General features: G+C 35.7%; 1 protein-coding gene and 1 long non-coding RNA gene across 12 annotated transcripts in view; one reads left to right on the top strand and one right to left on the bottom strand.

Annotated features, from left to right (window-relative positions):
- Positions 1–241: 241 nt before the first annotated feature.
- Positions 242–26,797, bottom strand: part of PCLO (piccolo presynaptic cytomatrix protein) — a 323,497-nt gene continuing 296,941 nt past the window's right edge. For all 5 annotated transcript variants that reach the window (XM_014268538.3, XM_026794798.2, XM_014268539.3 and 2 more), the window contains 3 exons: positions 10,225–10,359; positions 9,457–9,602; positions 242–4,968 (listed from right to left, as the gene is read on the bottom strand). In XM_014268538.3, the coding sequence (XP_014124013.2) occupies positions 4,828–4,968; positions 9,457–9,602; positions 10,225–10,359 (422 nt within the window). In that variant the 3' untranslated portion in view covers positions 242–4,827. The remainder of the gene's footprint in view (positions 4,969–9,456; positions 9,603–10,224; positions 10,360–26,797) is intronic.
- Positions 20,286–26,797, top strand: part of LOC102068569 (uncharacterized) — a 40,057-nt gene continuing 33,545 nt past the window's right edge. For 4 of the 7 annotated variants that reach the window (XR_012579899.1, XR_012579901.1, XR_012579897.1 and 1 more), the window contains exon 1: positions 20,286–20,710. This is a non-coding gene — a long non-coding RNA (uncharacterized LOC102068569). The remainder of the gene's footprint in view (positions 20,711–26,797) is intronic. The other 3 variants (XR_012579900.1, XR_012579898.1, XR_012579902.1) reach the window with 3 other exon arrangements.

Here is a 26,797-nt window from a genome sequence, read left to right as displayed (position 1 = left end):
GCATGGATTTATACATAAAGTGAAAACTGGGACAGATTTACAAGCATTTTTATACAATCTCATACTGCTTTTGTTTCAGTTTTTACAACTTTTAGAACAAGTCTGTTTTGTTTTCATTTTTTCTGATGGTTCTGGAAGCAAAATGAAAAATAAAAAAAATACAAAACGAAATGAATATCAACAAACCACCACCTATGCATGCAACATTCACTGTGGAAACATTACATTTGCCCAAGGACTATTCTTCTTTTTTTGTTGTTTTTTTTTTGCAGGGTTTTTTTTTTTGGTGTTTTTTGGATTTTTTTAAACATTGTGCCTGCTGTACATGTTGTCTGTAGCATGACAGCACACACTTTAGTCAGCCATTGTTGAGCACCTGAGCACATCACTGAACATCTATAAGATACAATCAAATAAGGACACACTCACATGCTTGGATGTCAAATGGAGTTAATAATTTAAACTCAGTTTGTTTTACAAAAATGTATATTTATTTACAGGGTAACAAATTAAGAAAATGACTCTCATCAAATCATCTCGTTTTAATTATGGATATCTATATATATTATAACTTTTGAGCTCATCAATATATTTGCTTATTAATTTTTTTCAAAAGAATAAAACAGAACATATAGAAAACATTAAAATGTTTCTTATGGTTTAAAGAGAGAGTATCCGGTCACTTATTCTTCCTATTTTCCTTCTAAAGGCAATATGTATTTATAAAGAGCAATTCATCCTACATGCCAGGTGTACAGAAAATTCACAGGGCATGTAGGACTAGTGTTTAAATATAATGTAGGTGGATACTTATGCTAAATTTCCTCTCTGTTTAATTACCTTTATAAGTTACACTCACACAAATTTTCTCTGCTATTCACATAGGTATGTACATATCTAGATATATACTCAAATAATGAATCTGGGACATTCAACATCATAGCAATGAAAATAAACTAGTTAAAAATAGTGTCAGTTATGATTCAAATAATAATTTAAAAAAATACTATTAACATCTTTATGATATCTCCATGAAACTAAATCCTAATTAAATAATCTCTATTGGGCTCACACTAGCTTACAATATAATAGATGTCTTCTTTTTCTTCATCATCATTCTCAAAGTATGAATCAATATCAGCTGGTTACCAGCTACCATATCCCACAATGTAGCCATGCAAACATCCAGCATCCAGAAAAATAACTCAAATATTTCCTAGGCCTTGATTTAAAGCCAGTTCAAGTCAGCAGATTGGTTGTGACTGACTTAAACTGGTTTTTGGTTTTTCCATACAGGATCCATGTAATGTAAAACTGTGGGTAATAATAAAGAAGCAACACTCATTGCCCCTGGATACTATCCCTTTAAAGTGTAATGATAAAGAACTAGCTCAACATTCATCATAGTAACTCTCATGTCGTGTTTTAAACTGGAAAAAAAAATGGCTGTTTGCTGCTCATTTTATGCATACTAATAACAATGATAAAGTTATAAATCCCTGTCATTTGTAAACACACACACTGTGCTTTTGCTCATTTTTCAGCTTGTTTCCACTCTACAAGGCTTGAACTAAGAAGCAGCTTCAATTTCTGTTTTCTCAGAAGATTTATGAATCAAAAGAGTTAAATGCCTCTGCTATTGCCTCCCTGCAATATGTATCTTCAAAGCAATCATAGAAATATGTGAACTCATTAATAATCAATCACTCAGAAATGATAAAAGCTGTTACCACGTCTAAGCACATTTGGCCAGATAAAATAAACAAAAATTAATGAGGAAAAAAAAAATACTGAGATATATACAAAAACAGTAAAAAAATACTGATAGTCCTTGTTTGATTGTTTTTTTTTTAAAAACATTGTCATGAGAGTTTTTCCTGACTTCATTCATCAAACAAACAAACAAACAACAAAAAAAGAAACTATGCATTCAAACATGAACCTGTGTTGCATAGAGTGATTTCAGTACAACCTAGAAATTTGGTCGAAAAAAGGAACTTGGCACACTTTGGTGGCATTCTCTGACCTCTGCATGCTGCTGCCTCAGAAAGCCGAGTGTGTGTGCCCAGGTGTGACACACGCCCACCCCAAAGGGGCCCATCCCTGCTGCAGCTGGCCAAGACAGAGCTCACAAACTCCACTCTTTGTGTTCCATGACAGTTTTGTGTTCCAAAACTGCCATTTCAACATGCAGAAACATTTCTGGGTGTTGTTCAGAGAACCAAAGATGCTTGAATTAAACCAGTGTCCGACAGCTGATTAGCCTCAAAGGCAGCTGTCCCCCTCCAGCCTCACTCAACAAAAGCATTGAATAAAATATTGGGCACATTTGTAGGGGTGTGAGAGCAAAGCACGCCCGGCCACGTTCTCAGTCACAGATGATGGTTACAGGCAGCCACAGACTGCTCCTTCCTCTCAGAAATCTCCATAGCAACTACCAGTGCCACTTGCTGCCTTTGTAGCAAATCTTAGCAAGAGCAAAATCACCAGCAGTTTGCACAAAATTGCACACCTCGTGGCTTGCACTTCACACAGATTTTTTTTTTTTTTGCAGATCTTTTTTTTCAAAGTAGGAACACAGTACAGTCATCAGGAATGCAAGATAACCCACCAAGAGAGCAACACTTATGTCAAATGTATCCACACAGGATTTTTTGTTTCAGTCAGGGATTTTTTCTTTGAAGTATTTTCTTATAAAAACAGATACAACATCAAAACATAGAATTTTTACAATAACTGTAGAGGACTGTTCTTAAAATATATGAGAGGTAGGGTATACGTTTACTGGTGAAAGCATAAAATTCAACATTAAAGCACACACCCTACTCCCACTGTAAGTGATGTTGTGTTTTTAAGACAGCTAATAAGATTTTGGTAAGATTGCTCTGCTTGCAAGTTAAGCAGGCTACCAGCAGGTTACGAACAACAGGAGTTTCCTTGGTGTGTGTAACAATATAATTTGTATGTTTCTTCTCATATTCCTGTTCCATGCTGATATTTTAAGTTGATAAACATAAACCAAAAAATCTATGTGGGAAGTGTTACCAGATTAAATACTGTAGCTTTTTCACAGTCAATCCAGTTGCTCAGTTGCTTAATAACCTAAGCTTTATATTCCCTCTTTTTTTTTTTTTTTTAAGCATATAATATTTCCAGAAGAATATTTTCAGCTTGTCTTGCACAACCTGTGGAAATGTACTACATATATCCAGAAAATATAAGACGATGTACATCAAATAATATAATGAAAATTGGAAAGTCTTTTATGGGCCAGAAAAAGAAATGTCTGACATGCAGAAATTTTTTAATTTTCTTTTTAAGTATGCAAAGGTCATGAGATCATATTTCCAGGGAAACTACTTTTTATTGAAGCTGTGAAATATTAAATGACTTCTGAGTAATATGGGAGTTGGTACCATTTATTCTTGGGTTTTAAAAAACTTGCCATACTTTTAGGAATGAGAGAAAAAGCTCTCCTTTCTTCAAACATGCCACAAGGGAAAATACAGCAGCCAGCCTAAGCCATGGCAGGCAGTAGTTTCTTCCCAAGTGAGCGAACCGCTTGGCTTCAGACCCTTGAAAAAGGGACTTGATGCTTGGAAGTGCTGACACAGACTTAAAAGTTGCAAGTTACCTTCTTATTTATTTCTTTCCTCACCAAGAAGCCATGCTGTTGAGTGGATTATGCTCAGACATTCACCTGAGATAGCAAGAGGATATTTTTCATTCTGATGCAGCAGCATCCAGTCAGGAGCTGCCCTGCTGTCCCTTCCCCTTAGATACCAAATGCGTCACTAGTGTTGATACAGACCCTGCATTGAGAGGGTCACTTTTGGCATGGTGGGGCTGCTGCTCCCAAGTGCCACAAAATAGCCTAAAATTCATTGTCTTTCTACAGTTTCAGAGCAAGATTGGTTGCTGAAAAATGTGAGGACGGGTTGAAATAACTGCATCAGTCCCAGTGCTTAAGTCCCTTCAATCTCAAACTGATTCAGACCTTCTAACTCAAAGGGTGGGGTGAAAAACAGTGTCACTGACATTGAAATAGCATTTTATCTTTCTGATGTAGTGTAGTTTCTAACCTGTCCTTACTCGTTATAACCACATCCCAAATTATAGACCATTTATATAATTTTATTAATCACATTTTAGGAGAGTGGTTTATATCCATTGTTAACACACAGAAACAAATGAAACAATCAGATCTGATTCTCCACAGCCTAGTTTTTGAAGGAAAAAAGAAAGAAGGAAATAAGTAATGTAAAATAACATTACCACTCTTGCAAACACCTTGCAGTTTGTGTCAAGTGGCGTAATCTCACTACAGCAAATTATCAGAGATCCTAAGGTGCAGAGGAGCAAGTTTTACACTTTCAATAAGTGAGATTTTGGAAAGTCAGTCACCCTAGGTGGTTTTGCATAAAATGATTTCCTTCTGGTTGCACAGAAAACCAGACTGCACTTCCCATCACACTCCTCCAGCTGCAGCTGAGCTCTGCGTCAGCGCCTGCCTCCAGCCTCCTTCATTTCCTTCACACTTCCTCTCTTCACAAAGAGTCCAACAACATGGAGCCCTCTTACCAGTCTTCGTTTCAAACAGCCTCACTTTAACTTCTGGGCCCAGATTTTCTTCTCCTTTTGCTGTGTTTTGCAGCAAAAATAAGTGTACTAGCCCTCATTTAAGTGTGCTTTGTAGCCCAGAGACTGCTCTTTTCTACTTTGTAATCTGAAAGACTAGCTAAACACAATGATATCAAACTATATTCTTGAAGTGATTCTGTTTAGAGCAGACTCTGCATGTTTTGTGCCCTAAGCAGACAGCTCTGCTCAGTGTGTTTGTGTGGAGCTGACCAACAGTTTGTGCCAGTTTACTATTCTTTTCCTTAGATCCACTTTGTCAAGCCAGATATAAGCTTCCCCAATCAGTGTCTTTTTCATAAACTTCCCTCCATTGGAGACAAGCAGAATCTGTGAAAATAATAATGATTATCATCATCACCAATGTCCAAAGTAACATAATACTAGCAAAACATGAAAGATTCAGGATATTGAGCTCAAATATGCTATGCACAGAAAATAAACATTGACCATCACTTTTTAGAGTCACCTTTCCCTTCACAGAAAGCACTGTGAAAATTGAATCTTCTCCTGCTTCTATTTCCTTATCATGGGGCATAGCAATTAGATGACAATCTTGAATGTTAATGAGCAATTTGTTCACCTGCTGGTTACCAAAGATGAGCATAAGGTCAAGTTTTAAGTTACAAGATAAAGCTTTGTACAAGTGAATAGCAGCTCCTGTTAAGTCTGTGGAGGTCTGATGCAGACTGGATGTACAAGGCTTTCTGTGAAATGTCATCCAAGTACATATTTTCCAGCCAAAGAGGCTTGTGCCATGCAAACAATACACTTTTCTGAAGGGCTTGTCTCATTCTGCAAATCTGTGAATCTATAGGTTCATTATACATGTTTCTAAGAAAATGCATTTGATAATATGTATAATTCATGGCATGACTTATAGTTACATATTCAGAAAAAAAATTAGCATTTATTAATTCTTAAGTAACAGAATTAACAAGTACAGTGTGGGAGATTTTTTGGTTTTGTTTCTTTTTTTTTTTTTTAAATTTCCTAAGTTTTTCAAAAAGAGAAAGAAATAAGGAAGATTTGTATCTCCATGGCAGAATTAGCAGCAGGTTTGTAATATTCAGTTACTGAGCAGACCTCAGCAAGCAACAGGCAAAGGAAGTCACTGATAATGGGAGGAGGCTGTCACTCTCCATGTGAACCAGCAAGAGAGAAAAATGAGCATTTTGTTGCATGGTTTCAAAGATCTATGCTAGAAGAAAAATGACAGAACACAAGGGTTTTGTACTCTGCTGAAACAATATGGCAGTAGAAATGTAACAGGTCTGTAGAAGAACTAGAATTTCCTGTAATCAAGAACTTCACAATTTTTGAAAAGTTTCCATTCTGATTTGGAAAGCAATGTAAAAAATGCAAACTTTACATTACAAATAAAGTTTAAAATAAATTTCAAAAGGGAAGCAATTTGCAAATGTTTTTCTGAGAAGGCTTCCTACTTCCTTGTCCAGTTTTGATATTGACAATTGACAACATGGACAGTTTAGATACCTATTGGCTACTAGCCAAAAGGTTTGAGAAGGGAAAACTCTTAGGCATTGAACTATAGGAAATTCCATTCTTCAGAAAATGTATCCTTGAGGAAAATAGGCAGCCTGTTCCACTGCTGATGTCTTTCTAGGTACCTAGTTTTGGTGTTTGCTGAAGAAGGGACTGCCCAGAAGCTGGAAAGCCAAACCAGAACATCTGTGAAATTTGTTTTTCTGGGTTTTACTGATTATCCTTGCATAGGACATTATGTATTTCTAATTGCAGTGAGCCAGGAGCCAGAAGCTTAGTGCTTTCCAGAAGGGTCCCAGGTGAGTTGCCAAGGAACAGGGAAATCAGAGAAGCGAGGAAAAAAATGCCAGGGGCTGAGGAGAGTGCCTGTCTGAAAACTGCCAAAATGTTTTCCACAGAATGTTCTCATTCTGAGACAATTAGCAGTTTTGGGACTGAAAAAAATTTATCCAATTTTTCATTAGTTCTGTCCTTGATCCTTCTCCTTACTCCTCCCAGATGGATCCCTAGGATCTTTATTCTCTAGCTTGTCTGTCTCTCATCCTTGTTTCCTTTGTGTTCCAGGCCTTAAATTTCAGTCTTGTTATCCTGGATCAGCTAGTCTTAGTTTTTAACACTCAGGGGTTTTGTTTCTTATTTATTCCCCATACTCTGTACCAGACAATTCAAGCCTTTCATAAGTTTTTTTTCTTTTTTTCTTTTTCCTCAACAGCCCATGGATTCATTTTTATGGTGAATATTCACAGCTCTTGCTGCTGATTTTTAGACTGCAGTCCCTTGTCTTAATTTCTGCCTCTGGTTGATTCTCATCACTCTTTACATTGTACCTTTCATTATTATCATGTCTGATTTCATCTTACTCCCTCTCTCTGATCTTATTTTCTCCCATCATCTTCCAGTTCCATTTTTGTTCTATAAATTCTGGGTTGTTTAATTCCTCTCTCTCCTAAGTCTCTTTGGACTGTGTCCATCTCTTTGGCCCTAAATGTTCATCACTCATTCAGCATTCAAGTAATTCAGCTTCATGCTTTGCCATGGGAACAAATAGACTGTTGAACTTGAAGAGCACATAAAAACAGATTCATTGAGTCAGATTCAAGCTCTCTCCAAAAAAAAAATATTTTGCTTGCAGAAGTGAAGAGGGTAGTGTATAAGGTAGAATATAAGGACAAAGCAGTTAAGTAGTTACACTCATTCAAAATACCTACTAAGCTCTGTGGACCATCCTGATTCACAGGCAGTAAGTTTGTGTTTAACAGAATTTGATGTCTTTCATCTTAATTTCTCCTATAATTTTTTCCAGGTACTTTTTCTCTGAAATTATTTAGTGCTTACAATATATAAAGGTAATACATTTTACAGCTCAAACTCCAATTCTCATGAAGCAGAAATGCTTTTTCTTTGTTTTAAACTTTTTCCTTTATAATTTTACAGGATATTTTTATGGCCTTCATTCTCTTAGTTCTGGTATGCAGCATCAGCACATATCATAAAATCATAAAATTTTAGAATATACTGAGTTTAAAGACATCAATCAGGATGGTTGAGTCAAACTCTTGACCCTCTGCAGGGCACCCCAATAATTGCACCATGTGCCTGAGAGTGTTGTCCAAATATTTCTTGAACTCTGTCAGGCTTGGTGCTCTGACCACTTCCCTGGTAACCTGCTCCAGTGCCCAGCCACCCTCTGAGTGGAAAAATTTCTCCTGGTGTACAACCTAAACCTCCCTGGCTGCTTCAGGCTGTTCCCTTGAGTCCTGCCATGGGTGACAGCAGTGAACAAATCAGTGCCTGCCCTTCTGCTTCCCCTCAGGATCATGTTAAAGAACACAAAGAGATCTCCTCTCATTCCCTCTTGTCTTTATATCACAGAGTTCCAGAGGAAATGTCAAGTTTCAGGATAACTGTTCTTATGGATGTGTCACTCACTATCTCCCTCCTTAAAACCTCATGGATTATTTTTCCATAGGACTCTGTGAATTCTTCTTTACTGGTCTACCCTATATGTGGTTTCCTCTTCAAACCCCCACTGGAAGCAAATTTTTTACAGGAGCTCTTAAACTTTGGCAAGATTTTATTGATCATTTTATCTTTTCCCAGAAAATGTCAATTCTTAAACAGCCTTTTCTTTAGTTTATTGAAACAATAAGATATTAGGACACCTTAACACAGGAAAAACAGTATCTGCCTTTTAGGGGGTCTTGTTTTGTAAGTAACATCCATTTGTAATGTTAATGATATAATCAATAAGCATAATGTTGGCACTTAGATAATCCAGACTAACTTAAATCACCAAAATATAGCTGTCTTATTCAGGTTGGTCTGAGAGATTTAAAGGTTCATTAACTGGATGCTGAAATGCCCAACAATGCCTTCCACTGACTTTTTGAGACAGAGTTGCATGCAGATACTTCTTGAATTGCTCATCCCCCTCCACTGACTGGTGGAAGTCTGAATGTATGGCTTATACTTGTTATTTCCTAATGTGAAAATAAACGAAGGTAGAGGAACTGAATCCAGCCTGTCTAAAAAAATCCAGATCTGGCCATATGACCAAATCTGTCTAAGCAACTGTAACACAGGAGGGGGACTATTCCTGAACCAGTTCCATGCATGATTTGATGTGTCACAGACTGACGGAAAGTCAAATCCATTACAAATATACCAGAGAATATCTGGCTGGGCGCAATCAGTAATTCTCAGCATCTGAGATTATGACTATTGTGTCAAATTCTAGGTATCACAACTTTTAAAGAGGTTGGAGAAATTGAGAGAATGATAAAATGATTAAGCATTTAGGCAAAAGGACATAGCAAAGAAATTTGGTTGACTCAGCCTGGAAAATAGAGAGGAGAGGTAAGATAATAGCCTTCCACTGTAAACCCTATGTTTTTTTATTATAAAGAAGGCAAATCAGTTTTCCTCTGTACTTTGTGAGGATACTTAAGGATAAGTGAGCTTAGATTAAAAATATGACATATTTAATTTTGATATTGCACTAAAATGCCTAAATACATAGAAAACTATTCTTGGAAGGCATGTATAACTCCCTTCTCTGGGGGATTTTAAGAACAAATCAATCCTAAAATTTTCAGGCCTGATCTATAAATACCCTTCCTCAGTGTGGTGTGATGGAGTAATCCATCTTTTAATGTCTCCTCTAGCTTGATATTTTCATTATTATATAACTGTGTTAATTTATTTGTAGTTTTTTCTTTTCAGCAAACAACTGAGGTAGTAGATTGAGCTCAAATGCCCATAGCACAGCACACACAACATCGAAAATTAGGATTTAATAAAATGCAGAATTACCTGAAGAGAATGCCCAGCAGGACTCAAGCTAAATCTAAATGTTTCATTGAACGAAGGCTCTCGGTCATGCCTGCATACCCGGGTTTTCTTCTTGATTACTCTCTTTTGGGTCGAGATATTGACAACATACAGCTTCACATACAGGTCTGGGGAAAAATAGTTCAATGAGTTAAATACAGGAGCTTTTAAATCATCTTTGTTGCTAATGATTTCAGCAGAGGGGAATTTTTGTGAAAAAATTATATTCTACAAAGTCATATTCTGTTCTCACTCACATGGTGTAAAATGTGAATCCCACATCCCATCCCACTAAATCCAAAGGAATTACTTTGAGTTTATAATACTGTCATTGAAGGGAAAAAACCCCTTGATATCTTTGTCTTTGTGTGAAAATATCATTATGAACATGAGATTTTTGTTTTTAAAAAGCTTTTTCACAAAAATACAATGCTCTACTAATTATATCTGTTCTTTTATTACCTAAGGATTTATAATTTTTACTAAAGTTAAAAATGGATTAATTTTTAAAAATAAAAACTAAATTAAAAAGAAGATTAACTTCTGAGAGTTAATTTCCTTCTATAAAATGCTTTTACTTTCATTAAAATTGGTCATAGGAGAAAATAAGTAATTCAAAAAGAATCTTGTAGAATATGTCATCCTGGCAGAGAATCAATTTTATTTTCCATTTTAGTGATGATGTTAAATGACAAGATACAACCTACTTAATGTTTTCAAAATATCATGAAGCTGTTTTCTTAGTGATACCTGGAAGATGATCTGGAGATTTAAATTTGTATGTGATGTTCCTGCACTGAAGGATTTCTACTATCAATTGCTCTCCATCTGTCTTCATTTCCTTCTTTAACGCAATCTTGATTTCACCCATAACTTGTGTTTTACCTGGAAAAGCAGAAAAGACAACCCTCATTAAAGTGAGAGGAAACAAAATGTATCTTTCTAACTTTGAGAGCAGTAAAATTTTATGGGTTTTTTTGCTGTTTTGTTTTGGGGTTTTGTTTGGTTTTTGTTTAGTTTTGGTTTTGGTTTGTTTGTGGTTTTTTCCTTATAATTTTTATAGCTATACTTATAGCTCAGTTTTCAGGCAGGAATGTAAGGAAAATGTAAAGCTTGGATGAGCAAATGGTGGGCACACACCATACACTTGTATTACTAGATTATATGCTTCAGAATGTATTTGCCTCAGTGGAGCTTTTTTTCCCAAGAATAGAAATTTCTCATTATAAGTCACATAATGGTCACTGCAATTCAACTTTACAGAAACATTTACTACAAGACTCTGAAGTTATTTCGTTTAAAAAAGAAAAAAAAGAAGCAAGAAAAGAAGAAAGAGAACTTTCAATAGAGTGTTAAAAGTAAGATATTCAAAGGCAGTGAAGTAAGGCTGGTGAAGTCAGCATTTTATTTCACCTTCCTATATACTTGGAGCAATATCATTCACACAGTTTCAAGGGAAGGGCTTAGAATGACCTTTAAAATTAAAGGTAATTTTTCTGCTTATGTGGGTAGAAATACAGGGCCATTACTTCTACATTTTATGAATTCCTCTCTAAATCATTTCAGAGATGGAGAGAAGGCACAGAAGGAAATGTAGACAAAGCTCTTTTGCCTTTCCTCTGCCTGTCCTCCCACAAGGCTTTAGAGAAGCCAGGCAGAGAGGAGCAGGGCTGTATCTCCTAAATGTGTAGGGCGTGGGAGCAGAGCATCCCCAGCTCAATCCTCTCCATACTAACATCATCTCAGAGTGGGGGTTGTGCTTCTAAATCTATTGTCCTGCTACTGAAAATATTATTTCACCTTTCTCTTCACTTTAGACATTAGTTCGAAAGAAATCAAACCATAAAGCAGCTGGGATTCTTTGTTACATAGCTTCTGGTGCCAGCAGGATTTAACACTTTACTGGACATTCCAGAAGCCCTTGCCAAGATGTTGTAAGGTGCAAAGCAACTCTGCAGAATATAAACAATTGTACATGTGAAGAAGGTTCTCAATTAAAGAGAGTTAAGTTGCCAAGTGGCATGCAAAGATAACTTCTTGTATCACAAATGTATAATTAAATTTGAATAACACCCTCTAAAATGATAGCTTCTGTTTCACAGATGTAAATTCTATTTTTTTTCTACTTAAAATAGTTTGAGGGATCATGAGTAAAAGTGTAATAAGAAATAATCACATCTGTCCCCCAACTCCCCTCACAAACTGAAGGTAGAATTTAATTTAGTTACAGTCCCTAATATATTTGTAATTCAGCTTCAGCTGAGCCAGACTTCTATTATTTCTAAGGTGGGAGAGGACCCTTTATGAAGCAAGTGATTTTTTTCACAATATTTAATAATCACAAAACCATTCCTATAGGTTTGAATAAGCAATAATAGCATCTTTTCCTGCTACATGGTTATGCAAAGATAATGAAATCTTCATTTTGTGATGCCAACAGAAAAGATCATTTATAGCTGGGATCAAAGAAGGAATGGCCAACAATGTCCCTTTTATTGTTCATTATATCCCTGTTGTTTTAATGCCCTTTCCCTGAAAAGAGTTGAGTTTCCACTGAGCCCATCTTGGTTAAATTATGGATTTTGAATGACTTGAAAGATATAAAAGACAAAATTATAATGCCTTCTTTTCTCTGCAGATAAAATTCTCAAACCACTGATGAAGACATGACACACCTTAAAGGTGTTTAAATCTGAATTTGTGATCAGTATTGGTTCCTGCACTGACTCCCAGAAACACGAGAAAAAGTCCAGCGTGGAAAGTTGTAGGACAAGCCTAATTTAGTTTCAGGCAATTTTTAGTGAATCACAGGCTTTTCTGGAAAATGTACTTGGCTTATTTTCTTGATTCCCTCTATGTCCTTTAAGCTCTGTTTGCATTAGTTGTTAGGACCTCATCTTGATTGCCTCAGTGCCTCCTTTCTCATTTAGGTGTGCATTAAGCTCAAGATGAGATGAGGTGGTTTGGATGCCACTTGTGATGTTGTGAGCCAGAAAAAAAGGATACATTCTTCCAGCAAGTTATATTTAAATAATCCAACACTATTTCTCAGCATCTGGGAATTTTCCATGGACTATTCTATATTGCCAGATCTTCTTTAAGACAAGCAATCCTGCTTCACCATTTAAACATCATTGTGGGGAAAACAATGATCTACAGCTGCAAACACATGAAGCATAATAGCTTTATTGTGCTTCCATAATAATTTTCATTTCTCCCACAGCATGAGCGAAGGAGCCTGAACACCAGGCTTATGAAACATTGCACTAAAACAAACAAACTTTAGAACCCACCAGAGTTTTGTAGACTTAGAAAGGATTCCTATTCCTTCTATTGCTTAGCTTTTTCCCTTTTCTCATATATAAGTTCCATACATCTTTCCTTTGTTGGGTGCGCAAAAACAGAGCATATGTGCCTTGTTTTGTGGAGTTGAATATTTAAATGAAAATGAGAGATGAAGGGAATGGTTAATAGTGAACCATCTTAGAGCTGGTGAGAGTTCATGGTGGGCTGAGCTGGACATGAATGTGTCATTAATGTCATGTTTGGTGTGACAGAAATAAACTTCCTCAGACTGTCATGGGATTGGATAACCTCAAGGGTTGCATTAGTGGGAATAAAACAAAATATACAGCACCCAATCACAATGTTTTGCCTTCTTATATAAGTTTAGAAAACATAAATCATAAGTGATATGAGAATGGAACTGATTGCGGGTATTTTGATATATTGGATGATGATAAATGCTACAATTCAACCCTGAAAAAGAAATAGTGCATATCATTTTAGGGAAGTACTACTATGGCTTCCCAAAGAAGTGAAAAACAATTTTTAACTCAAGTAGTAACATTTCCATCAATCAAAATTATTTTCAGATGAAAGAGGTGCAAACCAGGATTATCACAGTGGCAAGGAACCATATAGTAAAGCACTAAAAAATTACTGTCTAATTTAGCTTAGGAAACAAGGAGGGAAAAAGAGTTGTTCTAGAACAATATGCTAGAGTAAAAATTGAAAAGGATAAGAGATATTTAAGCTGAATTAGTGTGATATTTTACCTGTTTCATATGAATCAAACACACACTGATATACCACAAGAGGACCACATTCATGAACAGCATCATTGTGTTCACCTTTGCAACATGCCAACTGCAGTCAACCGGTTCTTAAATATATCTATATCTATACAAAGGATCAAAAACATTCATGCTTATTTTTTAAATGACTGCTTACCTCTTTTTAGGGAACTATATTTATTAATAATTTATTACCAATTAAAAGGAGGTTGTTATTAACCAAATTGCTGCAAGGTATTTTAGAAGTCAAGGAGTTTAAATTTGCTGTAGTGATGGCAACACCAAAGCTGTTGTTCTAGTAAAACTGTCACACTCTGCATTGTGAAAGGTTAATTAGTTTTGCTATTAGTTTTAATTGACTGCTGTTGTAAATCACAGGATGTGTCATCTGCACTGTTGTTGTCAATTCCAGAGATTGATAAGTATGGATTGTGCTCCCATTCCTTTCTAATCAAATGCCTGCTGTCAAACAGAATTACCCAAGACAGAAGTAGCTGCCTCCCATCATGCTGTGTTATCAAGGCCAATTCAGCAATGCATTAAATGAGCAAGTAAATCTCACTGCAGAATGGCAGGAATTTTATTCATTTCAATTGTCCAAATGTAAAGTTCTGAGGTAATTTGCACTTTTATCTTAAAAGAAGTTGAATGGCTTCCTGATGTTGACTACGTATTTTCACATAGATGGATAATGTATGAGTAGGTTAAACTTGGAAATTTAAATATGAGATGCCTAAATGCTGCTGCTTGATAAACATCATACTTGAGTAATTTCCTGAGTGGATGCCAGATGGCCAGAAAACAGAATCGGGAAAATACATAAACTGACATTTTGTTTCATAATTGTGTATAAATTGGTATGGGCTCTCCTGTTCCAGAAGAGTGATACAGCAGGGAAATTAAATGAAATACAAGGGAAAAAAATTTAGCAAATATTTCCCAGCATTCATCTTTTCAAATGAGGTTTATAGATGAAATTACTTTTTACAAAATAGATAGGAAATGCTCTTCTGGTGCTTCAGGAATCAGACACTTTAAGGTGAAAGATTTTAAATCAGAGGAAGATCTTTCTAAACAGCTCTCAGTGATATTGGCCTACTGAAGAGATGCATAATCTCCTTAGGTCTTTATCTGTTTTGATACACTGAGGAATTAAATTAATGTACATCTGAGGCCTCTCTACAGTGTTTATTGATAGAATAAAGGAATTTTTTTGATGTACTTAACTACTGTTTGTCTCATAGGTATTTAATGTCTTGCACTTGGATAGTTATCTCTAACATGGTGTAATGAAAAATAATATATTCCAGAATAAAACAAATAAAATACTCCTATGTAGCTGTATTTCTTAAATAAACAAAATCTTGTATTCAGCTATATGTTTGCAATAGTTAGAGAGTTAGAACATATAGTAGCATGTCATAAAATCTGAGTGATCTGAGATTCCAATCCATGTCTCGAAAACTTGAAATAAAATTGGACAAAATAAGAGCTTTAAAATACAGGACATGATTAAAGACATCAAAAAAGGGATGGGTTCAGTCACAAGACCAATGTTTCTTTGTAGCTTTCTGATCTCAGATTTCATCTCCCTGAAACGGAGTTAATAACGTCTCTTAGAGTTGTTTGGGTTCAGTAACTGAGACTGGGTTTTCTGTGAGGAGAGGGACTTTGATCATGTAAACACAGACAGGACTTTGGAGTGTGATCCCAGGGGAAAACACAAAGTCTTGGGAAGGCTGATGAGGACCTTGTCACTTGTCAAGAATGTCTCCACAGTAACCCATGAATCTCGTACAGACATCATTTTCTGTCTAACACACTGATATTTTACCAAGAAACATGTTTCTGCTGGATTCCTTTAACGCTATTTTAAGAATCACATGTTCGTCCTCCAGCAGACAGCTGTGCTTCAGAAAAACAAGATAACATGATCTTATTTCAATAAATAATTCAGTATTACTGCAAGTAATAGGATATATAGATTAATTTATAGTATATACATTTCAGTATTAGAGCTAAACAACTCCAGCTGAAAGTAAAGCAAAAATATTCAGTATAATTTTAAACATACATATATCAAGAAGTTAAAATGTCAGCCAAAATCTTCCATTCTTTTTTTAAGCAAATCTTTCTCTGTCTTTCTCTTTTGTTTTTACCATCACACAAGTTACTTGCAGTACCAGCTGTTTGCATTCATGCCTTTCATCCTCTCGCTGGGGCATGAGCTACTGGCAAAGCTGCTTCAAAATAATGATTAATAACCTTTATAAACAGCACTTCTCAATTTTTACAGGCTCCAAAATTTTTTTCTCTTTATGATTTTTTTAAAATTTCTTTCTTTTCGTCTTTTACATTTTGCCCACATATTTCTTTCCCTATGAAAATTTCGACAGTTTTCTTTTGTAGCCTGGTTTTATATTCTTTTTTTTCTTTTCCTGCAGTGAGAAAAGTCAGACATCTAACACAGTTTTAACAACCACTTCCTTCTGTCTTCGAGTTCTTTAAATACATGATGGGATCACTACCACGAGTTTTTCTCAATAAATATGAGGTTGAATATATTCTTAAATTTGTTGCTCCTCTCACAGCTGGATACTCAGTTTGCTCTTCACAGTGCAATCAACAGCTCATGGGACAAACTAAAGCTCAGAGAAAGGCTGTAGATAAATACAACTTTGTGCTCTGAGGAGGAACTCTGGCTGCTAAGGGTCCCTAATTTGTGTTCAGAGTCTTCTCTAATCTGCCTGTGGAAAGGTTATATGCTGTTACAAAAGAAGGGCTGGGTGTTATTATGATTTATTCTGTCCCTTACCTGGCACAGGCAGGGACACTGTGCAGGCAGCCACTCTCCTCTGAGATGGCAAACTCAATTAAACATCTCCTCTGGGAACAGGGATGCTCTGTGGTGGGAGCAGATAGGAACCCAAGGAGCTCCTCTCTTTTCTCCTTCCCCTTCCTTACCTTGCATTGTGCACTGCTGAGGACAGGCTTTATATTATGTATATTATACATTATGCATATATTATATTATATTATATTATATTATATTATATTATATTATATTAATCTTTTACATAATGTATATTATAATTTAATATATATTATTTATAATACATACTATATTATCTCACTATGAGATGAGCAAAGAAGATCTTCCATTAGTATTTCCCAGTGCTCTCAGATGTGATGCACATGCAATTGTGTGATGGGGGACAGGAGCAGAACTCAGCAACTTTGTTTGCAGCAAACACAATTTACAATTTTGTGGGCACTGAGGGTGGCTGAATTTGTGGCTCAGGCATATCAGCAAGCTGACAGCTTTACATTGTGACTCTCAGACCTAGCAGGCTCACTGCTGAAAGAAATATAAATATACTTCTGCAGAAATTTAGCCTGCATGCCCCAAATCCTTATTTTAAGTAAAAAAAGCCAAAACAATAACAAATGTTGTATGAAATATATTTTGAAAACAGAAAAAGTATTTTGCCTGTTGAGATGTGGAATAGTTCCCAGAAAAAAAAATTTAAGCTCTGTTCCATTTAGTGGTCATTCTATGTGTGCCCCTATTTCATAGGTTTTATTCATCATTTTGAAAGATAAAAGCAAAACAAAACAAAACAAAAATAAATGAATGAAACCAAAACTCACTTCTGACTATACATGGATACCATGTGTAAAAATTCTAGATCTGAAGTAATGTGATGTGTAGGAAAATAACACTGATACTTCGCAATATGCTCAAATATGAAAAATAAAGATGTACCAATCTACTTTCAACCAATTTTATTTCTGTTGTGTGACTTTCTAAAATGTTGTAGGAAAAGTGAGGTGGTGGGAAGAATACAATGAAGGAATAATGTTAGAGGAGGCGAATCTGATGAAAGAGTTTCACTAGTATCAGAAGCTGCCCAAGATAGTACCCTAAATGACAGTATAGAGAATCAGAAGCTTCTCCACTAAGATTTTTTTCCAATAATCTAGCCAGACTTGTTCCTGTACCATAGAGATATTTGGAATAAATAGAGGGAAAATAATGAAACCTGTAAATATCAAATTTAGGTGATCAGAGATTACTCCACAGGTTGATTTCAGCAATGAAGATGAACACAGGATACCTGTGTGCATTTGACTGGTAGTAGCTAGAGAAAGAAAGAAAATGAAGTGAGGGAAGTCAAGATATTTACACAACTCATAGTATAGATTATCTCTCATTTATATGTTCCACTTCTGTGGAAAGGAATTTTTTCTAAACTGATAATTCTATCTACACTTACCTCAAATATCAGATTTCCCCAAAATTTATCTCTGATTTATAATTAAGAACTACTAACAGGGTTAATCATAAGGAAATGTTTATGTCTAAGGATAACTCCCTGAATTTTGTAGGCAGTAGGGATAATACCTTTATAAGCTTTTATTTTTTGGATGGATAAATGCCTTTGGAGGTAATGCCTGAATTTTTAAAGGTGTTAGTGGAGAGGCAAATTAATGGCTTTCATTTAGAAAACAATTTTTAGCCAATGAAACTAGGCTAAAAGTATCAAAATTAAAATATACAGCTCCAAAATTTTCCATAACTTGAGAGAAAGCTAAAACTTGAGAGAAAGCTGAAATGATGGTTGAAATTATTCTTGTGGTTTTAATTGAACTTCAAAGATAGGTGCAGCCTGGATATGAAAGGGGAAACTATGCAATCTCACAAGAAAAAATTCTCTTCAACCACCTTTGTTCCGTTTCATCCTCACCATAAATCACTGCCCAAGACTAAATATCTATTCATAGTCTTCACAATTTTAGCTTCTTACATAATGAGACATATCAGAGGCTGCAGATTCAGTTGCATAAAAGATGGCTTGCCACAGCACATCTGAAATTTTGATGATGAAAAGCACACTTTGCCCTGGCTTTTGGTATAAAAAAAACTTCATACAGGGAGAAGAAGAAAACTAATGCTGTACATACAGAGCAACCTGAACCTTGACTATTTAAGCTTATTCTACTGCAGCTTTACTAAGGAGAAAATGTGTTTATAAAGGGAGAAAAAAATTGCAAACTGCCTGCAAAAGTCTGAATGCGACATAACAACAGTTCAGTTAAGTATTTGCACAATGCTACAATAATCTTTGTGTAACACAGCATAAATATTTTATTAAAGTAGGATGACTGAGTATGCACTTTTTTCCCATGTCAGTATGAAAACACAAAATGGGTCTCACCTATACAAAAACAGGGAGGATTTTGCTAGATTTGCTTAGGTTCTCAATAAAAAATGATAGATTTTAAGCTACTTTCCCTCTCTCGTGATAAAGACATCTTTTATCTTTTCTTAGTTTTGATATGCAAGATTTTGAGAGTTCAACAACAAATGACAAAATCCCTTCTGAGACAGCCTTCACTTTCTGTGTCAAAATAATGAAAAATTTTACACCTGCTCATTCTGAATATACATATGAAGTTGAATATCACAACAGATTTATTTATTCATTGTGTCAGCTTGATTTTGAGAAATTAGACATTCTGGCTTGAAATGCTAGAAATTCTAGGAAATGGATTAAAGTCCATTTGTCTTATGTTAAAATACAATGGAAGAACAATAGAAATAATATAAGCACTTTAAGGGGAGAAAAATGAGTCACGTGGATGGTAGCAAGAGATAATGGGAAATGTCCTTAAAGATATAATGAAGAGGATAAAATAAATACAAATACAATTCAGAAGTCTCATGTAGCATAATATCAGGACAGGAAAGACTAGATTACCAAGTGGATTTTGCATTTATTGTATTCACTTTTGGGAATCCAAAGAGAGACAAGTAAATTGAACAGAATATTTTGTACTTGGGATGTAAACAAATATTCACCAACCTAATGTTAAAACACACGGAGTGCTTAGAAGATGTTGTAAGAACAATGTATTTCCTAAATTAAACCAGCTAAAACTGAAAACAACTAAAAGAAAATGTTTGCAGGTTGCATTTGCAAAAACTAGTTTTCTGTTAGGAAACCTGCTGACCACTCAGAAGTGGGAAGAATGACATGAAAACAAAGTTTATTAAATCATGTCTGCTGAACTTGTGGGTTAGGAAGAAGCAAAAACAGTCATGTTGCATTTGAATGTAAACCCAAGAATGTGTTGCATAATAGGAATACCTAGGAAATTCCCTATTTGCTTTGGCAGAGAGCTGTTTAAGCAGTGATTTTTTACTCCTTGTAATGTTTTGGACCTATAGTCTAATGAAAACAACAAGAACAACAACAACAACAACAACAACAACAACAACAACAAAAAAAAACCTTCAAAGGCTGATGGATAAAATTAGATGCATGTCTTAGGAGAATTGATTTCATTAGAAAAAATAAATAGAAAACTAGTTCAAAGATAAAATTCTAACTTCAGGAGTAGATGTTACCTAAACATCTAGTAATCTAATACAGGCTTAGTTTTACTGGACAGATTGAAGTTTTTAAAAGCCGTAATCAACCTAAAAAAAACCACAAAAAAACAAACCACTGTTTTCTGACTTAAAAGTGCAAACAATAGTATATTTTGATATTTTCTCTTTGTCCAAAGCTGTCCTATCACAAGGATGCAGACAGAGTGAAAAGGACTTGGTGTAAGAAGCACATATGATGTGGCTTCGTTTGGAGAGTGACTCATCGAACATTTACTGCACAGACAATAAGCACTGAGCCTGCACTGTTAGTGCAGTGGAACAAGCTGTTTCATTTCACAGCTTGGCCAAGTCATTTATAGCCCACAAAAAAATTACTTAACACATGGTGGCATATGTAACTTAATAAGGCTTTCTTTGGGAAGGAGGTGGAAGATGGCATTTGTATACACAAATACATCCATACACATACCAAACCTAACACAATATGTTAGCACTCTTTTGTGCTATAAACCTAGTAGGCACACTATCATGATAGCTGGAGATGAAAATTTTTGGTAAGAACAAGCCTGTTCACTCCTCACATCATGATTTCCAGATTCCCCCTCAGATTTATACTGCAGCTCTGAGGCACTTTCAGTGAAATATGCTGAAAGTCTTGCTCATACCTCCCTGGAGCTACACACTGGAGAGCACAGCCGTGTGTGCTGCACAGCTTGGGCACCAGAGCAAAAGCTTCTGCACTGACTGTTCATGTGGAAGACAGGTATGCTCTTATATTAATAGATTTCCTTTTGCATACTTACATTTCCTGGTGCAGTGGTAGCAGCTCACTGTTGAGATGCTCTTTGTTTTGCATTAAATAAAAATGATTACTGGAATTATTGTTGCTAATAGGACTACTAAGTGTAAGAGACGTTGCCTATTCTGTGTGACAGTAAGAGCTGTGATAATTCTAACAAAGCTCATTGTTACTAACATAGGAAAGAAAACCTAATCTGTCTTCCAGGACCATCAGAGCATTTTGGGGCTGGCTGTAGAGAACCTAGGAAATTTTTGCATAAGAATGAATGCTTGTAGTCTCTACTGGGATTCTACTACCTGCACAATCTGCCCAACAGAGCAATGGAAGATGATCCTTTCCCTTAATCAGGATTAATATGGAATCAGCTCAGTCAAAACTAAATAAAAACACTTGTTAATCCAAATTTTGCTCAGGAGGGAAGAACAGAAATGGTCTGCAGAGCATTCCATAGTATTATTCAGAGTTCTATAGTCTGTGGAGGACTGATGCTTGAAAGCATCTTACAGTAATATGGGCATAGTTCCTAAAGTTGCCAGTTTGGAGAAATATCAATTTACCTTTTGCCTCTTGCCTGGAGTTTTCTATTAAATGCCTTTTTTTTTTTCTTTTGAGTTTTTAACCTTGCACCAGAAATCTTTACAGACTAATGTACCTGCATTTTGTTGGAATGCATACTTTACATTTTCCCTCTCATTCAGCACTCAGCAATGCCATTATTCTTTATTTCATGCAATGCTGGTTCCCTCAAGCTGCTCTAACAGACATCCTAAAGTTGCTATTTCATTGCACTGTTGAACTGATGTGTATGGCTAAGCTCCACAGAGATATGTTTGAATAAAAAATATTATATAAAAACCTAGAGCAGAAGGAAAAGTACAGGGACAGTACAGCACTTATGCAAATCCACTCAGATTTGTGATGAAGACTGAAATGATGGAAAAAAAATGAGAAAGGGAAAATGTGTTTCTATTAAGAGTGTTCATGAATTGGAAAGAAACCTGTTAACAGTTAATTCCAGCTAACTGGAATTATATGTAAAGTAAAAAGCAATGGCAAAAGTCATCATTTTAAGTCCACATTCAAGGTGGAAAAATGATGCTACAGAAGAGGTCACAATATTCTGTAGAGGTGAAAATGCCACACATGTTTCTGAGTTTCTGAACTTCCATGAGAAATGGGAGAGATAGTAGAAGTCCTGTCACAAATAAAGGTGACCTGGGAATCATGGATTTTAGTAAAATAAAAGGGCCTAATAATCAGTCATAGGAGAATATGATAGATTTGCAGCAGAGATGATTTATAGTGCAAGACTGAAAATTTTCAATATTATCACCTAAAATATTTTTCAGGACTTTTTAGAGAAATAAAAAGTCAGAGGCTGATTGCTCTCAGATGCTGGGACCTTTCCCTGGCACCACACAGAAAAGAGGCAATCCCATCTTGGACTCTGAGGGTGTCCCAAATGAGGGGGTTTGAGGCTATGATTTCTTGGCCTTCACCTGGACTTGATATCAATTCCACCTGAAACTGGAAAACTTTACCGATGAAAGTTTTTTTAAAATGATGTGCACCAGAAAAGGTGAATAAGAAAACAAAGATAGATTGGTGTTTATATCTGTCTGGCTTAGAAACTCTCTCCATTTTCTGAAGTCACTGAAGCATACACCATCTATCTGTAGATAAAAAGAAACTCAACTATTTTGTAACTAATTGAAAATCCTTTTCTGCTCTGGGCAGTATGCATTCAGTGGAACTTAGATAAATAGCTGAATCTTTGCAATAATGAATACAAAGGAGTATCTCATAGTGAGCTAATGCTCTGATATCTCCTGTAGATTTACTTTCTGGCAACTGAAAAAGCTGTCTCTTGTTTTGAGAGTTAATACTTCATAGAATTTATGCACTGAGGCCAACTCTCATGATTTTGTCAAGAATCTCTGAGATTTAATACTGCTCTTTTGAAGATGACTGTTGAAGTCTTGCTCATAATTTACATTTAAAAATTAAAGCTGTGCATATGGGAATTAGAAGTAGGGTTTTACAAGACTTCACAAACAGAAAGTGCAGCATAGATTCTTTGCATGTTATTAAAAATATGTCTGGTGAGTTTTGAAATGTAAAATACCTGGGACATGGAAAAGAACCCAAGCTATTCCTGTTATGTATTCATTATTAATTTGTAATAAAGAATAGCATTGCCTTTGCAATCATCATTCATGAATATGATGCCAATACCTGACGAAATTGCACAGCCTTTCTTTACAATTCAGTGAATTTAGAACAGAGAATAAGGGGTGCTGGTGGGGGGGTTAAACTAAAGACAAAGATTTAGGAAACCAGAACATATATTTTCCTGGATTCTTAACTTATTCAGAAAGAATTTCATACTGTAAGAGAGAAGATTGAATAAAAATCTGATATACAGATTTATTAAACCTCCAGTTTAGGTGTACATGAACTGAAGAAAGATACTTTCCTCCCAAGAGCCACCGCAAAAGGAGTCTTGATGAAGTAAAGAATATTTAAAAATTCTACAGCATTGCTTTTTCACATACCCTAAAGAGATACAATATGACTACTGGATATCTGCTTGGAATTGGCTCAAACCCAAGAAAATGCACTGTCCCTTTGGGTAATATTCATAAAGAATGATTTGCCAAGCTGGTGCCTGCCCATGGTTAGATACCACACCAGCTGAGACACTCAGCAAAACCAGAGACAACCTTGCAAAGAACAGTAAAGCACCAGATCAACCTCCTCTTTCCTCATCACATAGAAAAACCAGTGTCAGATTGCAATTTCAGTGCTATTTGTGAGAAATCTTATGCCCAATAAATTTTTTCTGCATCTGTCACAAAAAACAGTCTGTGATGTATATTTTCTCACAGAATATAAGTCTCTTAATTCTAGGTCAGAAAAAAAAATATTACCAGCTGTATAAAATCTCAGAAATAATTTTAACTGATTAAAGGACATGCAAAATATTAAATGATTGAGTAGTGTGGAAAAAAAATAAGATTCAAAGACTGATTCAGTAGTTCTCATTAGCATTTGACAGTATTTAGTGATTTGAACAGATTTTTACTGAGTTCCCAATGAAAGTAAGAAATCACTGAGTACATAAGCATAAAAATAAGGGCAGAAATATTTAAATATGCAAATATTGAGGTAGCAATATAGATTAGCTCAGGAACATTAATAAAATCACTAAAGATCAATTCAGACTATGATCCACTATAGGAAGGAAATGTTTTGCTAAAATCTATGGGCCAATTTTCTCAAATTCAAAGTATGATATCTGGATTCAATCATGTAAAATTGACCTGTGTTTCTTCCCTGAGAGCAGGATCAAGTTATCTACCTGATTTGGAAAATATGACATGTTCATACTCATATGAATTTAAATAGATTTATTGATTGGTGGTAGTGTTAATTATTTCTCTGTTGTGATTATCATTGTGAAATACAGGATTTCATGGCCAAAGAAGCTGAAGACCATCTTTTATCTTTGAAGTTATTTTATTTGTTTTGTCTTTGATGTCCAATTTTACCCTCTCCTTACCACATGCGCCACAAGCTCCCTTGCATGAGGTTTCAAAAGCAAAACTTTGTGGATCCTTTGCTGAACCACAAGTCTCTGAGTGCTGTTGGACTCATGTTCCACTCAGTGTTGAAATCACAAGGTCTCTCTGTTGGTAGCTCTTCCAAAGAGAGAGAAGCTTTATTTACCAGCCAAATCTACACATTTCACCATCTTCATGTCTGAAATTTGAGCATATGTATACATCATAATTCAGATGAGCACCAATTTAACTTCTCTGGGCATTTTCATTCCTCATTCCCACCATAGTTTGGCTGCAGGAAAGAATGTAGAATTTTAAGTCCATGATTCTTATCAAGGACCATCATACTGATGTGGGAGACTGCAAACTAGCTACTGAAATGGCTCACAAGGCTCTAGTTATCCCGTGCAAAGCACTCAACTTCCAATTTCAAAATAAAATCCATACAATACAATTCAGTAGCACAACATAAACAACCTCTACGTTAGAGCTTAGCCTGAGATGTCCATCATACTGTAAGCTAATAGTCACAATTTCCAGTAAAAAAATCAAAATTTCTGTCTCAGACCTTTTGTGATAAATACTTTCAACAGCTTCCACTACCTCTTCTTTGTAAAATTTTTGGGTTTATCCCTTAATAATAATAATTCTAGTGGTATTTACCAAACCCCTAACATTTAGAAAGGATAGTGAGACTACTATTATAGTAGATAGAGAGACCAGTATTATATGTTTAGAATCATTATTTTCACAGAAATATAAGTAATTGTAAGCAGTACTTCCAATCAGAAAGGTGAGACAACTACAGTTAAAGAGAGTAAGGACAACTAAATGTACATTGGTAATCTTCATTACTTTTGTAAACTATCTCAGAGAAGCACATAGAGGCAACAAGATAACGAGCTTTCAAGCTTCATGCTGAATTTACTGCCTTTTTCCATGTGACATATAAGCTCCAGCAAAGGAGAATTTTTTTATATCAAGAATGCTTCAAGAAACATAAGGCAAGTCTGCTACCCCACTGAGTACTGTGCTTTCTGATTTTGAAAGCTGTTTGTTATGCTTTGAAAACAGGCACTAGTAAAGGCAGAATTAAATCCTCTGCTGTCAAATGACAAAACTGGTGCAATTTTTTTTGGCATTGACCAAAAAAATAAAATTACTGAGTTTTCCTAAGTCATTTACCATAAAACCATCATCCTTTCAGAAAAAGAATGTGCAAAATAAACAACCTGACCTGGATTTTTTTTTCTGTTATTTAACAATTTTGGTTTTTTTAATAACCCCTTATTTACAAAGCCTGTGATCAGATATTCCAAGTCTTGTTGTCATTAGGGAAAGAAAAGAATACATTAATTGTAGGCAGTTGCAGCAGGGAACATCAAGCAATTACCCGGGAGGAATTCAACCAGCTCAGTGGTTATGAAAAACACTGTGGAGTTTTTAATAAACAGTTGAAGCAGATTGCCGCTTTAAACTCTTTCTGATGAGATGTTCCCCTAAAGAAAATTACACCATCCTCAGCACCAGTCTAGCTGAAAAGATTGTTACCTGTAACTAATCACCAAGGCTTAAAAAAGCCGTAAACAGGCACTGGTGGTGAAAGAGCTCTCTCCAAATTCCTGCTCATTGCTTCCCACACAGCGTCCCTGACTTTATCTCCTGTAGCCGTAATGTTTGTGCAGCTGCCTAATGAGCTCGTTGGCAGAAAGGATCCTGCCCCCTGTAACCTCACCCTTCCCTGCCCCACCCCAGTGCCTGGATTTTGGGTTAGTCACCCAGCCTGAATCAGCGCACGCCTTATGTCACCATGAAGGGAGAGATGAGGTTCAGGGAAAGGAAAAATGGCATTTCACAGACATAATGCTGGTTTAAAGCATGGTTTATGAAGCTATTGTAAACTGATAAAATGATTCACAGAGCAAAGGACTGCTGGAGCACTCCAGTCCAACCTCACACTCACAGGGTTAACTTCCACATTAGATGAGGCTTCTGTAGAGTTTTGTAGAGAAAAACTATTTTATGTGCTTTTGTTGGGTTTGTTGGTTTAGCTTGCTTTTTATTTCCCCTTTATTCAGTTAGAATTTCCTTTTCCTCAGCTTGTGAATGTTATCTATTTCTCATTTCTGACTGCTGAGCTCTGAGAAGAGTCTGGCTTCATCTTCTTCATACTAACCAGCACCCAGTGGAAGGGAAGAATCCTTTCCTATGACCAGCTCCCTGCATAGTTAATTTTACAGCCAAGTTTGCAAGTAATAATTATCACAAAGACATTTTCTAAATTAATAGTGTTTCAAGAAAAATTGTTGCTTTCATATTACAAGTGACCTTCTTGGAAAAAAATCTGATTTGAAGAGTATTTTAATCTCTGTTTGGAGCAGAACAGAGTGGGCACTGCACATTTTGCTATGAAACCATGAAAAAATCTATTGCTTTGTGGGAAAAAGACATTGCCTCCAATGCCAGGACTTTCAGCATTTTAAAA

The sequence above is a fragment of the Zonotrichia albicollis genome, chromosome 4, assembly GCF_047830755.1.
Source record: "Zonotrichia albicollis isolate bZonAlb1 chromosome 4, bZonAlb1.hap1, whole genome shotgun sequence".
Lineage (NCBI taxonomy): Eukaryota > Metazoa > Chordata > Aves > Passeriformes > Passerellidae > Zonotrichia > Zonotrichia albicollis.
This window is presented reverse-complemented; position numbering and strand designations above follow the sequence as displayed.